At 37.6% G+C, this 18,169-nt stretch overlaps 1 protein-coding gene across 1 annotated transcript in view; it reads left to right on the top strand.

Moving 5' to 3' along the window:
* LOC138076618 (EGF-like and EMI domain-containing protein 1) overlaps positions 1–18,169 on the top strand; it is a 615,728-nt gene that overhangs the window by 423,415 nt on the left and 174,144 nt on the right. Inside the window, 1 exon segment of the mRNA XM_068968872.1 lies at positions 11,275–11,397. Coding sequence (XP_068824973.1) covers positions 11,275–11,397 — 123 coding nt within the window.

Raw genomic sequence — 18,169 nt, 5'->3', positions numbered from 1 at the left:
AAGAATCTGTCTGCAATGCAAGAGATCCTGACTCGATCCCTGGATTGGGAAGATCCCCTAGATAAGGGAATGGCAATCCACTCTAGTATTCTTGCCTGAAGAATTCCATAGACAGAGGAGTCTGGTAGGCTACAGTCCATGGGGTTGCAAAGAGTTGGAGGGGACTGAATGACTAACACTCACAGGTTAGGCCTTATCTTTAAGTACAGGTCAATATTAGCCAAAAATTGTTGTAGAAAGTGTTGCTCAGTCATGTCTGACTCTTTGCAACCCCATGGACTGTAGTCCATGGAATTCTCCAGGCCAGAATACTGGAGTGGGTAGCCTTTCCCTTCTACTGGGGATCTTCCCAACCCAGGGATCAAACCCAGGTCTCCTGCCATGCAGTCAGATTCTTTACCAGATGAGCCACAAGGGAAGCCCCAAAATACTGGAGTGGGTAGCCTATCCCTTCTCCAGGGGATCTTCCTGACTCAGGAATCAAATTGGGGTCTCCTGCATTGCGGGTAGATTCTTCACCAACTGACCTATCGGGAAAGCCCAGAAAATGTTAAGATTTTGGAAAAGCTCTGTTGAAAATGTTCATTGTCTTATCCAATGGTCGTTATGTTCAAACAGATTTCCATAGGAATTTAATGACAGCAAAAATCTATCCCTCCCAAAAAAAGAAATCATTTCCCTTTGAATGGTTACCAAAAATTATATTTTATTGTTTTATTCTGTTTTTTAATATAAATGTATTATTTTAATTGGAGGCTGATTACTTTACAATATTGTATTGGTTTTGCCATATATCTCACACCTATTTTTTAAAGTAATGATGGCACAAATAATATTACATCCAAAACTAAAATTTAAAAGATATAACTCTATTATTATGTCAGATTATTTAATTTTTAATCTTTCCAAGCTTTCTTCATAAGAATATGTAGCTTTTATAGTTGTAACTAAAACAGAGAAACAATTTGCAATCTATTTCAATATAATAGTTCTCCATGTTGATTTATAGCCATCACAATTATGACTTGTAATGACTGCACTGAAGTGATACATTTAATTTACTTATTTCCATATTGATGAACATTGCAGTTGTAATAAATGCTTTGTTTAACACATATATGACTTTCAGTTTTCTTTTTAATGACCATAGCTTTTTCGAATAAGCACAATTTTAATGATTTTATCAGTTCTTTATGAGGTCTGTGTGATGTTAAGTACGGAAAGGTGCTAACAGAGTTGAATTCCACTGGAATATATTTTTGGACAAATTCTTAAATGTGAAATCACAGAACTCTTGATACTTAACCTATCCCAACACATGGTTTTTTTTTTTTTTTCAGTTAACTAAGTTTAGAGAATAATATGTAAACTTGTACTCAGATATTTCTGAGGAAATCAGCTTTCACTGTTCTTTCTCTCTATGATATTTTGCAAGGCTCTGGACCTATTTTTAGAGTCTTGTATTCTTTGTTAATCATGAATTCCTTCCTTATTGACTGATTCATGTTGTAAGAAAAATAAACAAGCACATAATGCCTCCATTAATGGAGTTTTCTTTGGTTTAATACAAGGAAAAGTAAGGGGGACCAAGAAATAGTATAAACAGGCATTCTTTTACTGGCTACAATGGTCTATATGGTAACAGGCCAATTCTCTAGCTGAGAACAAATAAAAAAGTGGTATGTAATATTAAAAAAAAAATCACTCATCTGAAGACATTGGAGAATATCATGGCAGCCAGGAATATCAGTGAGACAAGGTTTCCCCTTGAGGGACTGATTCATTAGTGACATAGTAGGAAATTCCTAAAGATGAGAAGAAAATTGCTGCTAATAGGAAGAAAGGTAGAAAGAAGAGTCATCAGCCTCACTAGGTTGGGAAGATGTAAATTCAAATTCAGACCTATCATGGAATCCAAAGTTTGAGAGCTCAAAATTCTGGAGATAAGGTATCCCAGAGTTGAGTAAGACTGTGAAACCACAGCAAAGAAGTAATCAGGCAAAAAGAAAACATACTATACAACTTATTAATTGGAAATTGGAGATAAAGTATTAAGAATTGTTAAAAGAATGTTTAAAAAATATAGGACTAGCAGATGTAGGGAAAGTCACTATGTCCAGGACTGAAAGAGAATACCCAAGAAAGGAACAAACTTAGAAACAGTCTCCCGGCTTTCACACCAGGTTGAAATTTACATCTAACTGGAGAGGTCTAGCTGTTGCCCAGTGGGTGGTATGAAAGCTTGGTGAGGTGCTGCTGGCCAGGGATGCTGGGCAGAAACCTGTGACTGGGGTGGCAGTGAGATTCAATGGAAAGCTGATGGAGCACTGGTGAGACTTGCTGAAGGGTGTGGACCACTGGAAAAATAGCTGCTTGCTGATAGGTAAGCTTCCCAATGAGAGGGAAGTAGCCTGCTGACAGCTGCAGTGTACATGCCTTTGAAACAGAAAACACTGGAGTCAAACTAATGTCTCAGTATCCTTTATCATTGTACCACCTGGTAGAATAAAAATATTTACAGGATCCAGCTTCAATATTATAAAGCAAGTCAAAAAGGAGTAGATTTGTAAAAATGAACAAATTGTTGGTGAAATGAAAAATTTCACCTAAGAAGTAGAATTTACAAAATAATCAACTATATATTTTATAAATTAAAAATATAATAACTTTAATGGAGAATGCAGTAGATAGAACTAAAGGTATATTATGAACAGTTGTTTAAAGAGTTAATGACTAAATGACAGGTCAGTAGACCATATCTTGGAGAAGGCAATGGCACCCCACTCTAGTACTCTTGCCTGGAAAATCCCATGGACGGAGGAGCCTGGTGGGGTGCAGACCATGGGGTCGCTAAGAGTTGGAAAACGACTGAGCGACTTCACTTTCACTTTTCACTTTCATGCATTGGAGAAAGAAATGGCAACCCACTCCAGTGTTCTTGCCTGGAGAATCCCAGCAACGGGGGAGCCTGGTGGGCTGCCGTCTATGGGATCACACAGAGTTGGACACGACTGAAGTGACTTAGCAGCAGCAGAGTCAGACACGACTGAAGTGACTTAGCAGACCATATCTAGATGGAAGCAAATAAAGAAAAAAAAAAAGTAGAACAAAACACAAAGTATCATAAGAAAAGTGACATAAAAATCAAAAGTCTCACAAATAAGAGTTATGCAGTGCTAAAAAGAAGAGAGATAAAATGGGCAAAATTGTGAGAACAATTTCTGCAAAACTTAAAGACATCAAACCATAAAATTGTGATGTACCTTAAATTCCAAGGAGGAAAGTTATTAAAAAAAGAACCACCACACATTAAAGCATATCATAGTAAAACATCAGAAACAGAACAAAAAGAAAATCTTAAAAGTAGGCAGAGAAAAACAGTCACATTACATGCAAAAGGAAATTTAAATGATAATGAAATGTCACTTTCAAAATGCTTAAAGACAATGGCTGTCAATCTATGATTCTATTCCACTGAAGATACTTCTCAAAAATTATAGTGTGATAAATGGGAGGCATAGGCAAATCTACACAGAAGAGTTTCAAATAACTTACATATATACCTCACCCTGAAGGAGGAGGTAGGATATCTTCACTCCTTAAATGTCAGCTGTGCTTAATGACCTCATTCCAGCAAATACTGCTGCAGAAAGGAAGAAGAATGAGTGGAAAAATCTGACACACACTGTCAGCCTGGGTATCAAGGCTGACATCAACAGGGCTAAGTCAGGTGCTGATAGTGTGTACTCTTGATACGATCATGAAAATGGCACTCCACCGCTGTGGTCTTCCTCCTCAAAACACATCATCCCAGTCAAACAATAAGATAAACATCATAAAAATCCAAATTGAGAGACATTCTGTAAGCTACCTGGCAGTACTCCTCAGAACTGTCAAGGTCATCAAAGGCAAGGAAAATCTGAGAAACTGTTAAAACCAACAAGAACCTAAGGGAACATGACAATTACATATAATATGTTACCCTGGAAGGGATCCTGGGACTGAAAAAGGACGTTAGGTTAAAAACTAAGAAAGACTAAATGAAGTGTGGATTTTATTTAATAATGTACCAATATTGGCTCATTAATTAAAACAAGTGTACCATACTAATGTAGATATGTTTACTAATGGAATATGAAATAAATGGGTATATGGGAACTCTCTATCTTTGCAATTTTTCTGTAAATCTGAAAATGTTCTAAATTTTTTAAGTTTATTTAAAAATTAAGTGAAAAAATGTCATTTCCTAACAAAATCTGAAAAAATAGCATTGCCAGCAAATCCATAGGAAGAGAAACACTAAAAGCAGTTTTCAGACAGTGGGGAAATTATTCCAAAAAGAAGCATAGAAGTAAAAGAAGCAATGATAAATATCAGAAAAGGCAAATATGTAGATAAAGCTAAATTACTATTGACTGTGTAAAATAGCAACAATAAATCCTTATGCCTTCTAAATATCTGAAATTCAAAAACATAATAAAAATAATATAAAAAGCAGGAAAAGCATAAAGATGTTAAAGTATAAGTTTCTAGGATTGTCAGGGAAGTGATTAAAATACTAATTTATATTAGACTTTAATAGATATTGTAATATCTACAGTAACCACCAAAAGGATAATAAAGTAATATTTAACTGACAACCTAATAAAGAGTGCATATAAAACACTAAAAATAATAAGTTTAAAAGGATATAGAGAAGAGAGTAAAAGTAATGTAAATATATGGAAATTTAGAAAAATAAGAAAATGAATGGTAAATTTAATCAAAATATGTGAGTAATTACATTAAAAGTCAATGATATAGTACTATAGTTTAAAGATATTAGTTATTTAAAGTAACACATACAAAGATACATGAACATAATTTCTCAATTTAGCAAATGCACAAAAATTTAAAAGTAAAATTTAGAAATAAAATGTTTTTAGACAAGACCAAGTATCTGGGACCTTTTGGTGTGAACCAGATGTCTTATGGACAAGATGTCTAATGGAGTTTTTGTACAAGACCAAATATCAAGAATTTTTTGGCATGGACAAAGTGTCTTAGGCATATCTTAGACAGGACCATATTTTCTAATACCTCAATTTTAATTGAAAAAGTATAGCTGGAGCTAAAGAGGAACATTTTACAATAGCAAAGGTTCAATCTGTTGGAAGATGTGGCAGTTCTAAACTTGTTTGCCACTCATAATAGGGCTTCAAAATAGATAAACCAAAAATTGCAGTTATAGAAGAATAAATGTAAAATCAGAGAGAATTTACTATGCCTCTCACTAACTGATATATTGACAAACATTAAAAATTCATAAGGATACAAAGATATGAGAAGCATGATTAATAAACTTGACCTGATTATACATTTTTCCTAAATGTATAAGTATCATACATATATCATCTGAATCTGCCTGCAATGTGGGAGACCTGGGTTCGATCCCTGGTTTGGGAAGACCCCCTGGAGAAGGGAATGGCAACCCACTCCAGTATTCTTGCCTGGAAAATTCCATAAACAAAGGAGCCCAGTGAGGTATAGTCTGCTGCTGCTGCTGCTGCTGCTACTGCTGCTGCTAAGTCGCTTCAGTTGTGTCTGACTCTGTGCGACCCCATAGACGGCAGCCCATCAGGCTCCCCCATACCTGGGATTCTCCAGGCAAGAATACTGGAGTGGGTTGCCATTTCCTTCTTCAATGCATGAAGGTGAAAAGTGAAAGTGAAGTCAATCAGTCGTGTCTGACTCTTAGCAACCCCATGGACTGTAGCCCACCAGGCTCCTCCATCCATGGAATTTTCCAGCAAGAGTACTGGAGTGGGGTATAGTCTATGGGGTCACAAGAGTCAGACACGACTGAGCAACTAACACACACACATAATTATATGTTCATATATATGTACAGAAAACATAGCACCTGGCAACTGTAAGATATACTTTACTTTCAAGTAAATATAGATTTTTTTAAACCAAAATTGAGCATATGCTGGAATATAAATCAAGACAACAAATCTTGAAGAACTGAAGTCATGAAGAACATATTCTCTGTACACAGGAGAATTAATCTATCATTTCATAATAACAAGATGATTCGAAGTTTCTCAAATGTTTGAACCCCCCCCCCAAATATACCTAAAATGACCCAAACAAAAAAATGTTAATTTAGATTAGGAAATATTTTGAGTTGAATGATAAGTCATAACACAGCAAAGCCTGTGGGATGCAGATAATCCTTATTTTTTAGGAAAATATAAAGCCTTAAATGAACATATCAGGGTGATACACTCTCTCCAAGAAGGCTACCATCAATTTCTTGCTTCACTGGAACACCTACAAAGCCCATATTGTGAGAAGAAATTCTTCCATCTCCTGGAATCTCAGCTCACCTGTGCCTGCATTATCCAATAGATGTCTAAGAAGGGGCACTATGTGACTTTCAAAGCTAGGTCATTAGAAGCGTTATAGCCTCTGTTTAGATCTCTTAGAATTGTCTCTCTGGGTAATGATAACCACCATGTATTGGTAAAATGTCTCTATCCTCAGACCACCAGGCAATGAGAAATTCAAAGTTAGGCATATGGAAATAAAGAGAGGTGCCCGAGCAGTCTGTCAGCTCAGCTGCAGTCTATGGGTGCAGTCACCAACTGCAGTGCTTTTGCAGCCATGAAATTAAAAGACGCTTACTCCTTGGAAGCAAAGTTATGACCAACCTAGATAGCATATTCAGAAGCAGAGATGTTACTTTGCTAACAAAGGTCCGTCTAGTCAAGGCTATAGTTTTTCCAGTAGTCAGTATGGATGTGAGAGTTGGACTGTGAAGAAAGCTGAGTGCCAAAGAATTGATGGTTTTGAACTGTGGTGTTGGAGAAGACTCTTGAGAGTCCCTTGGACTGCAAGGAGATCCAACCAGTCCATTCTGAAGGAGATCAACCCTGGGTGTTCTTTGGAAGGACTGATGCTAAAGCTGAAACTTCAATACTTTGGCCACCTCATGCGAAGAGTTGACTCATTGGAAAAGACTTTGATGCTGGGAGGGATTGGGGGCAGGGGAAGAAGGGGATGACAGAGGATGAGATGGCTGGATGGCATCACTGACTCGATGGACGTGAGTTTGAGTGAACTCCGGGAGTTGGTGATGGACAGGGAGGCCTGGCATGCTGTGATTCACGGGGTCTCAAAGAGTCGGACACAACTGAGCGACTGAACTGAACATGCTTAAATGAAAATATTCTTATTCTTATTCTTATTTATTTTAAAAGTGGAATCAATAATTAAAAGTCAATGCACACATACACACATACCCAAACACAATCCCAGGCCCAGACAGTATTATAACTGAATTCTTCCAAACATTTAAGTAAGAAAAAACCTTAAAATTTTTCAGATAATAGAAAAAAGAGAAATGTCCTCTTTGTGATACAAATACTTAAGAACTAAAATAGACAGGAACTTTCCTAATCTGATAAAAGTAATCTATTAAAAAAACACCCTACAGTACACAGTATTCCTTACAGTGAAATGTTAAAATGTATCTTTATAATTTCAGAAGCCAGACAAGGATAAACACTGCTACAATTTCTCTAGCATTCTATGTGATCCACTAGTTAAAAAACCAGTATTTTAAGAACTGATTGAACAAATGGACAAAATATTTGAATAAGCACTTAAACAAGATTTTATCCAAATGGCCAATAACATGAAAAAGGTGCTTAACCTAATTAATTATCTGTAAAATGCAAATTAAAATTACAATGTGATGCTATTGTATACTCTCCAGAAGAGCTAAAATGAAAAACAAAACAAAATAGAATATCCCAAGCACTACAAAGGACGAGTAGCATCTGGTCTGTAACACACCACTGATGGGAGTGTAAATTAGAATCGCCCCTTTAGAAGACTATTTGGCTGTACTATTAAAGCAGAATCTAACATAGCTTTTGACCCAGCAATTCCAACCCTAGATATATTATCCAACAGAAATGTATATGTAGGTCTATCAAAGGCATGTGTGAGGATGTTCATTGAGACACTCTTTACAATAACCAAAAATAAGAAAATAGCTAAATTCCCATTAACTATGAAATGGGTAAATAAAAAATATGGTATATTCATACTTGTGAATGATATACAGGAATAAAAATGAACAGGCTACACGTACAGTCTCATAATCTCAAACAGAATACTGGACAAAAGAAGACAGACACAAAAATATGCACAGTATGATCAGTTATGTAGAACTCAGAAAGACAAAACTAACCTATCGTGTTAAAGATTAGGCTGGTTGTACCTTCAGCTAGGCAGAACACTCTGGGTGTTAGCAATGGTCTGTTTCTTGGGGTTGCATTGCTATATTTTATGTTTGAAAACTTATCAAACTGTTACAGGAAGGGGGACCCCTTCCAGGGCCCAAAAGTGGTCTCTTGTCTTACACTCAGAAATGAATTGTCTGAGGAGACACATGTGCTGGCAAAGCAAGAGATTTTACTGGGAAAGGGCACCAGGGTGGAGAGCAGTAGGGTAAGGGAACCCAGAAGGACTGCTCTGCCATGTGGCTTGCAGTTTGGGTTTTATGGTGATGGGATTAGTTTCCCAATTGTCTTTAGCCAATCATTCTGACTCAGAGTCCTTCCTGGTGGTGCACACATCACTCAGCCAAGGCAGATACCAGCAAGAAGGATTCTGGGAGGTGGTCAGTTTCGTGGTGTCTCCTTTTGACCTTTCCTGAACTCTTCCGGTTGGTGGTGGCTTATTAGTTCCATGTTCCTTGCCAGGACCTCCTGTTGTAAAACAACTCAGGCAAATGGTTAGTAGGGGCCTGGCCAGGGTGGGCGGCTTCAGTCAGTGTGCTTCCCCTAACAAAACATAAGACAAGTTTACTTTTGTATGTGTATGGCACACTTCAATAAAAATTTACCTGCTGCTGCTAAGTCGCTTCAGTTGTGTCCGACTCTGTGCGACCCCATAGATGAGAGCCCACCAGGCTCCCCCGTCCCTGGGATTCTCAAGGCAAGAACACTGGAGTGGGTTGCCATTTCCTTCTCCAGTGCATGAAAGTGAAAAGTAAAAGTGAAGTCGCTCTTAGCGACCCCATGGACTGCAGCCTACCAGGCTCCTCTGTCCATGGGATTTTCCAGGCAAGAGTACTGGAGTGGGGTGCCATTGCCTCCTCCAAAAATTTACCTAAAATCTAATTAAATTTATTTATACAGCTGCAGAGCCAAGCCTCAGGCAAAATCACTTTTATCGAGTTGTGCACCAAACCCCACTCTGCGTCATTTTTTTTCAGTTATCAGGGCTCTGCAGTCTTGATTCTACCATTATGGAGACTCATCTCCCCTTTGGCAATGCTTCTACATTGTCAGCTTCTTCATCTGGTCCTGACTTAACTCATTGCCCACCCCCGTCTCTCTCTTCTTCACTCTCCCATCTTTACTTGCTACCTCCCACTTCCTTTCTGCCCTCTCCACCCTCTCTCTCTTCCAGCCACAATTACCTCATAAAACAAATACCATTGTCAGCAAGTCAGTGTACAGAAGTGGCTACTATGAGCAGAACAGGCCACTCACTATCAAACCTATAGATAATTTGGAATGCTTAACAACTGCAAGCTGGTTGGGGTGTACATAAAATCAAGCCTTATCTGTAAGGATGCTTTCTGACCACAAGTTAAGAAGTGGGCTGTGGACATATCCAGCACATGGACACAATCACATCACACTTCTGTTTAGTCCTCCACCCCAGCTGGATTTGAACCACTGGAAATCATGAAATTATCCTTTTACCTTCCCTTACACTGTCTAATGCAATGCCAAAGATAGAGTAGTAGTGTTAGTTGCTCAATAGTGTCCAACTCTTTGCGACCCCACAGACTGTAGCCCGCCAGTCTCCTCTGTCCATGGGATTTTCCAGGCAAGAATACTGGAGTGGATTGCCATTCCCTTCTCCAGAGGATCTTCCTGACCCAGGAATCAAACCGTGGTCTCCTGCATTGCAGGAGAACTCTTAACCCTTGAGCTACAGGGAAGACCTAAAGATACAGTGGTTCAGTTTAATTCAATTCAGTTCAGTTCACTTGCTCAGTCATGTCTGACTCTTTGTGACCCCATGAACTGCAGCACACCAGGTCTCCCTGTCCATCACCAACTCCCGGAGCCTACCCAAACCCACGTCCATTGAGTCAGTGATGCCATTCAACCATCTCATCCTCTGTCGTCCCCTTCTCCTCCTGCCCTCAATCTTTCCCAGCATCAGTGTCTTTTCAAATGTGTCAGCTCTTCACATCAGGTGGCCAAAGTATTGGAGTTTCAGCTTCATCAGTCCTTCCAATGAACACCCAGGACTCATCTCCTTTTGGATGGACTAGTTGGATCTCCTTGCAGTCCAAGGGACACTCAAAAGTCTTCTCTAACACCACAGTTCAAAAGCATCAATTCTTCGGTGCTCAGCTTTCTTTATAGTCCAACTCTCACATCCATACATGGCTACTGTAAAAACCATAACCTTGACTAGACGGACCTTTGTTGGCAAAGTAATGTCCCTGCTTTTTAATATGCTGTCTAGATCAGTCATGAGTTTCCTTCCAAAGAGTAAGCGTCTTTTAATTTCATGGCTGCAATCACCATCTGCAGTGATTTTGGAGCCCCCCAAAATAAAGTCAGCCGCTATTTCCACTGTTTCCCCGTCTATTTGCCATGAAATGATGGGACCAGATGCCATGATCTTCGTTTTCTGAATGTTGAGCTTTAAGCCAACTTTTTCACTCTCCTCTTTCACTTTCATCAAGAGACTCTTTAGTTCTTCCTCATTTTCTGCCATAAAGGTGATGTCATCTGCATATCTGAGGTTATTGCTATTTCTCCTGGCAGTCTTGATTCCAGCTTGTACTTCAATAATTATTTATCTGAGAAGCCTACAACCAAACATTTAATGGATAAATAAGTGACCTTGTGTTCTAACTTGCCAGTTCCTTTTCTCAATCTCATCCTGAAATGATGACTTGGATGTGAAATTTCTTGATCTGCACCGTAAGCCTCCAAATTCCCTAAACTTAGACAAGCCCTTAGGACATGGTTCAAAAATATATCAAATACCAAAGATTATGACCTGTCTTTTTCTTTACACCAAAATTGAAGTATGTTAATTAAAATAAGGTATTATAATTTTATCTCATTTCCTCTGAGGTCAAACGGTGATGTCATGCTGTGATGGTATATTTTTAGGAGAGCCACTGAAGTCTTTTTGTGTGTCTAGCTATAGGAAGCTAATTTCTGTTTATATATTCAATTGCAGATATAAATGAATGTAGCGCTGACAATGGTGGCTGCCAGGACCAATGCTGTAATACAATTGGCAGTTATTACTGCAAGTGTCAAGCTGGCCAGAAGCTGGAGGAAGATGGCAGAGGACGTAGAGGTAACAGTTGGGACTGTCTGCTTCCTGATAAGAGAGAACATATATGTAATGCAAAAGAGGGGGATGTCTTTGATCCAGAGCCAGTTGAAATGCCTGGGCTGAATGTTGTCAAGAGCACAGATCTTCCTCTCATGCCTAGATTACAAAATTGTAACCCTAAGAACACTTCAAGTAGCTTATTATAAGAAACATATGATTATACACTGGTTTGGCTGTGTCATGTTCTGATTATGGAATTTCAATCGTTCATTTAAATCCCTGGGTAAAGTACATATTTGTGAAAGCATTTTGTTTAATTCTAAAGTGAAAATGGTGCTTATCAGAAAATACTCGTGTCTTGTTACAATAGAAATAAAGAGCCACAAAAGCAACCACAGGAACAGTATTTTTTATATAGAATTAGCTTTTCCCCCACAAACTTCCATTTTCTGAATCCTTTTAAAATTAATTCCCTCCTTCCTTTATTTATTAACTCATCATTTTGTTCATCTGACAGTCATTGAGTTGCTGCTCTTTATCAGGCATTATTCCATGCTCTAGGGATATCAAAATTAATGAGAAATAAATTCTGCCCTGAAGGAGCTCACTGATTAGAGGCAAAGATTGAAACATAAGCCAAAAACTTTACAGAATAGTGTTTTAAGACATTATAGAATGAGGTTAAGTGCATTGAATTCAAAGAGACCTGGATTTTAGTCTCAGCTCTGTCACTTGCAATTTCTGTAACCTTGGGCATGTTATTTAATCTTGCTAAGACTCTTTCCTCATCTGTAAAATTTAGGATAATGGTAGCTCCAAAAACCACAAAAGTTGCTGTGGGAATTAAATAAGATAATGCATCTAAAGCCCTTAGCATAGTGAGTGGCTATTGTAGGTATTCAAATGATAACTATAAATTGTACTTTAATTTATGACCACATTGTTTCCCAGATTGGGAAAGTAACTAGGACCAGAGACCCCTTCCTCGTCTTCTTCTAAAAAAGAAGAAATACCCAAAATATAATAATCTCTTGTACCATGCTTTTTTAACTGTTCTTTCTGACTTTTTCCCTATCTGTTTTTACCATTTAAATGCTTGAGCATTTAATGTATTCAGCCTTTTTCTTTAGATCACATAGAAATGCATTTATTTGGTTTCCCCATCGACCTTACAAAATCAAACTCAATTTTTCCCCTGACGATGTCAATTCCTAATGGGACATGTATGAGTAAGTTAATGGGAGAAAACAAGAGGAACAGTCATTCCACTGAAGGTGTCTGGGACTGGGGCTGTGGGATTGTTGGGACTGCCAAGACAACACAAGTTGTGGATGTGAGTAGGTTGGAGAATTTCTCAGATTCTCAGGAAGCAGTATAGCTCATTCTCTTCTGGATCATCTCTGGCACATAGCAACAGGACAGGCTGCAAGTAGACAACCATATGTTTGAGGGTGACTACATCTGGAACTTTCTGAGACAAGTTTCATTTCAGGCACGGTCCTCTGTTTGTAAGGGTGTGCATTTATAAAGGCAAGTCCTAAATCCAACCAGGTCCTTTTTCATTCGAGTGAGATCATCTTTATTTCTGGTGAGACTGAAATGATGTTTTCAGTATGGATTCAATATCAGAGAACCAGAGGGATCACCACCTCATTTTGTCCAAATGATAGGTAGGCTAATGCCCATTGAAGTTAGCATGATCTGTCTGATGAGAATATAATTTTCACAAACCTCTCCACTGCCTGACAAGCAGTGAACTCTTTGTTTCTTTTTGGCCGAGTATTATTATTATCAACATGATCATTATTATGATACATTTGAAATGCCAGTAGAGCAATTAGCTGTGTTACATTTGACAATTATTGTTGTCATTTTTATAGCAACTATTAGTCTGATAAGGCATGATAAACTTTATATCCACTGATTTATTTATATGCAATTATCTCATATTTTAATTGAAATTAGTCACTCTTCATATAAATAACATATTTAGAGAAGTGATTTCCATGCTTTCATATAACTGATGTTCATTTCTGCACAATATATGCGAATAACTTGGGTTATCTGTGAGAATTAAGAGTTTGACACTGAATTAACTCTGACTTCCTGTTTACTGAGATGTAGAACTGGGATTGATGGTGTGGGATGGAGCAACTTGCCTATAAAGAACTACCTCTCTCAGTCCCCTACTTCCTAGCATCTTTTCTTATTCATTTCTTTGAATGACCATTTGATAGATATAGTGATGTTAATGATTCATTTTGGTGGATTGTTGAACATGCAATGATCTCAGATCATAATTTAATAAAAATAATAGAGGTTGTTTTGAAATTAAATCTATCCTAAAGCCATTGCAAATGGGCATTTCAATTCATGTGAGGGCACTAATGAGTCATTAATATGTATTGACTTGATGCTAACAGTAAAGGTTGGTTGCTTTCAAAGTCTATTCTGTTGAATGCTGAAGATATAGAATTAAACAATCATTTAAAGAGACTTTTTCTTTACATTTATATAAATTGTATTTAACTACTTGAATTGCTTTTTAAAATACAGATCAGAATTTTAGCAGACATTTATTGTAGCATTAAAATACATCTAGAGTCTACCCTTTCAATGGAATTGAAGCATTTATAAATGGCTAATCTTATTCCTTAACCTTTTCTCTAAAGAGCTATAAACTTGTGGAAAAGGCTTCTGATTAGCTCAGGTACATGAGTATCCCCTTCTCTCAAGCATAGCAATGAACCTAAAACACAGTTTCTAACTCACTCTGCAGATAGATTATTATAACGTGTAAATTAAATCTATAAATAACTGCATGCCACTGAACACTAAGAATATATATATATAATTTTTATATATATGAAGGACATACATTTTTCTTCTTTAATTTGTTAATATCGGGTAAAATATTTAAGGCTTTTCAAAAATGCGACCATCTTTGCATTTCAGGAAACAAATAGAACTGGATTTTGTCACTTTATTTGCTATTAAATCCATTTTGCTATAATTTTATCATATTTGCATCATAATCATGAGTGAAATAGGCCAGTAGTTTGTGTTTCTCATATGCTTTTTATGGCAGTGGTTCTCAAATGGAGGAATTTTGTCCCCCAGAGACATTTGGCAGTGTCTGAAGACATTGATTTTCACAACTGAGGGGAGGGAGTACTATTGGCATCTATTGGGCTGAGGCCAGGCAGGATACTGCTAAATGTCTTCTTCTGTTACTCTGATTGTATATATGCTGGACCTTATTCTATCTCACATGCTGCTTTCATATGTTCTATTTTCTTTCTCTCTTTACTACATATGCTCAGTCTTATTGAGTTTCAAATATCAACAATTCAACTTTGTATCTTTAGAAGTCTCATTTTTCTCAAATCAGTAAGGTCCTTTATGTTGTATGTTCAGTTTTTATACTTGTATCCTTTTCTTTTGATATTTTGCAGGTAGCTATTCTATATTCTGTGTCTGATGCCAACTTCTATGGTCCTTGTGTGGGAGACTAAACCTATTGCTTCTTATTTCCAGGCTACAAGTTAGATTGTTTTTTTCTTTCATGTTGCATATGCTTCTCGTATGAAACTTCTCCCAGAGCACTGCATTTGTTTAAACATTTAGACTATCTAGAATTACTTAGAAGATCGAGACTATCTCCTAAGTAAGAGCCATGTCTTATCACTTTTTCATAACATCACAGGTGTCTAGTGCCTAGCAGAATTCCATAAATGCTTACTGAATGAATAAATAGATGAAAGAGTACATGTCCAACCAGTCAGAAATGCATACAGACATAGTCAGTACACCTCTTATTCATTTCCTTATGTACAACTTTTAATCATGCTGGGTTTGTCATTTAAAATCTGACTAGTTAAATCATTTGGTTATTAGTAGGTCTGTGTAAATATTTGCTGATAACAGATCTGTTTCATTTGAAAGGGCAAATCACATTTTTTACATTTAGAGGGCTAATCAAAATCTTAATTTGAAAATTCTGACATTTCTCCTTGTGCAATATCTAAATTATTGGCATGGCAACATAACTAGTGTGACTGAGCATGGTAGTACCATGGAGTCAAGGACTTTTTCTAAATTAATGGTAATTAACATTGCTGTACATTATAATCAGTGAACTGACAAAGATAATAAATACTGAGTGAATTGTTGGGATATAGTTTTCCATTTGGAAGAAATAAATGAACCTAAGGGTATATTGTTTAATGAATTGACAGTCAAAATATTTTAAAGTAGTTTGATAATATTTTAGCCAATTTTTTTTTCTGAAACACATTAGAAATAATGTGAATAAACAATGAATCTCAGCAAACTGTTGCTATATATGTAACTATAGAATTTTTGACTAAAACAAAAGTTTTTATAGGTGGAATCCCAAGGAAATTAAATTATTTGAACAGTCTCAAAATGCTAATTGATAGACGAAGTGCTATTGGAAACCAAGCTTTCGTATTTCCCCTCTGTGAGACTGAGAGGCAGTATGCACTGCATACAGAGCAGATTAATCAGAACCATGGAGTCTAATTGCTACAGAGGCCCAGAAACCCTCAGCTCATAGAGACTACAATCTACAGAGGAGAGAAATTAAAACCTGAAGAAACTGATTGATTTCTTCCAATTCCCAGATGGTTTACTTACAGAGCTAAGAACGAAATCAAGCTCTCTTTTTTCCAATTGCCATGCCATTCTTCCAATTATGGTCAATAAGCATTTATTGGGTAACTAGTAACTGTTCAGCATTGTGTTGGGGGTAATATGGGGAGGGAGAGGGGAGGGGGGATGAGGATGGGGAACACATGTACACCCGTGGCAGATTCATGTCAGTGTCAAAACCAATACAATATTGTAAAGTAATTAGCCTCCAATTAAAATAAATAAATTTTTTAAAAAAAGTAACTGAAAGTGAAGTCACTCAGTTGTGTCCAACTCTTTGTGATCCCATGGACTGTAGCCTACCAGGCTCCTCAGTCCATGGAATTTTCCAGGCAAGAGTACTGGAGTGGGTTGCCATTTCCTTCTCCAAGGGATCTTCCCAACCCAGGGATGGAACCCAGGTCTCCCGCACTGCAGGCAGACGCTTTACCATCTGAGCCACCAGGGAAGCCCTAAGAGTAACTAAATTAATGCAAAATTTGGTTTCTTTCATCATAGTGTTTCAGTATCATTAAGCATTGAGATATAGCCCCTGCTGACTCAGCAAGTAAAGAATCTGCCTGCAATGCAGGAGACACTGGAAATGCGGCAAATCCAGGTTTGATCCCTGGGTTGGGAAAATCCCCTGGAGAAGGAAATGGCAACCCACTCCAATATTCTTGCCTGGAGAGCAGCCTGGTGGGCTATAGTCTACAGGGTTACAAAGAGTAGGAAACAACTGAGTGACTAAGGACACATACACGAGTAATTATACTATACGCTTTGAGAGCTCACCTAGGTCTGCTTCTTGCCTCCAAGCAGCACCAAATCTAAACGATCTCCTTGTTTATCCTGATATTAGACATCTCGGATCAGGGAGGTTCTGCACGTCCTTTTCACAGTTTTGATAAGCCTGTCTATCAAGAAAGCTTTTCTTATGTGTAATCTATATTCCTCCTGCTGAAGTTTAAGCCTACATTTTATGTTTTTCTTAGCTCAGAAAGACTTAACAAGTCTTTATATTAATTCCTTACACACTTATGGAGCATTTCTGTGCCCTCCTCAACTTACTAAAAACATTGTAGCAAATACTGGAAGCTGTTGGCACTTGAAAAAATATCGCCTATCTTTCCATCCCTGTATGTATCTATCCATCTATCTACATACATAATACATCTTAGTTTTTGAGTTCATAAAGCTCCACTTGAAGAAATCATTATTAAGGATTTATCTACTTTTCTATGTTGCTTCTTTTAATAGTCATTTATAAAGGGCCTCTTGAACTTCTGCTGGTATTAGGGTGGATATACAGATATACAGATTGTAAAGAATCCGCCTGCAATGAGGGAGACCTGGGTTCGATCCCTGGGAGGAGGGCATGGCAAGCCACTCCAGTATTCTTGCCTGGAGAATCCCCATGGACAGAGGAGCCTGGTGGGCTACAGTCCATGGGTTTGCAAAGAGTCAGACATGACTGAGCGACTAAGCACAGCACAGCACAAAGATAGTAATACTAGTTCCCTGACCTCCTTGAGCTGACAGTCTGGTGGGGGGATGGGGAGCAATATAAAATGAAGAACAATTTGAGTAAATTCCCATACGGTGTATCCTCATGTATTAAAAAATGGTCTGTTTTGAATTTATCAACACATTTATAATATGGAATTCATTATGTTGAAAAAAAACCCATGAATTACTTAAAATTCTTGGGACTTATCATATTTGAAACATAAAGCTATACAAATATCTTTCTTTTCATCCATTCATCCATCTAACAAATTATGTATCTGGCCCATACACTGTGGACCATGTTGAACAAAACACCCACTTTGGGTTTGAATATTTAATCTGACATTCACTAACTGTGAGATTTAGGGGAAGTTACTTAATATCCACAGGCTGTCCCTTCTTTATCTATAAAATCAGAATAACAATATTTAACCTGATTGAACTGGGAAATTAGAGATGTTGTAAGCAAATAACTTGGTGGTGATAAGGCTCCTTTCCCCTACTTCATGACCACAAGAAGAGGGATATTCTCAATCCTGAGATCACTCATTCCCTTCTTCCCAGGGAAGGAGTTACTTCCCTCTCTGGGGAGTTTGGGGAAAGGAATACGGAATTCAGTTCACCTTCCTGT

Source organism: Capricornis sumatraensis, chromosome 1 (assembly GCF_032405125.1).
Source record: "Capricornis sumatraensis isolate serow.1 chromosome 1, serow.2, whole genome shotgun sequence".
Classification (NCBI taxonomy): domain Eukaryota; kingdom Metazoa; phylum Chordata; class Mammalia; order Artiodactyla; family Bovidae; genus Capricornis; species Capricornis sumatraensis.
The sequence above is the reverse complement of the archived record's forward strand: the minus strand, read 5'-3'. Positions and strand labels throughout refer to the sequence as shown.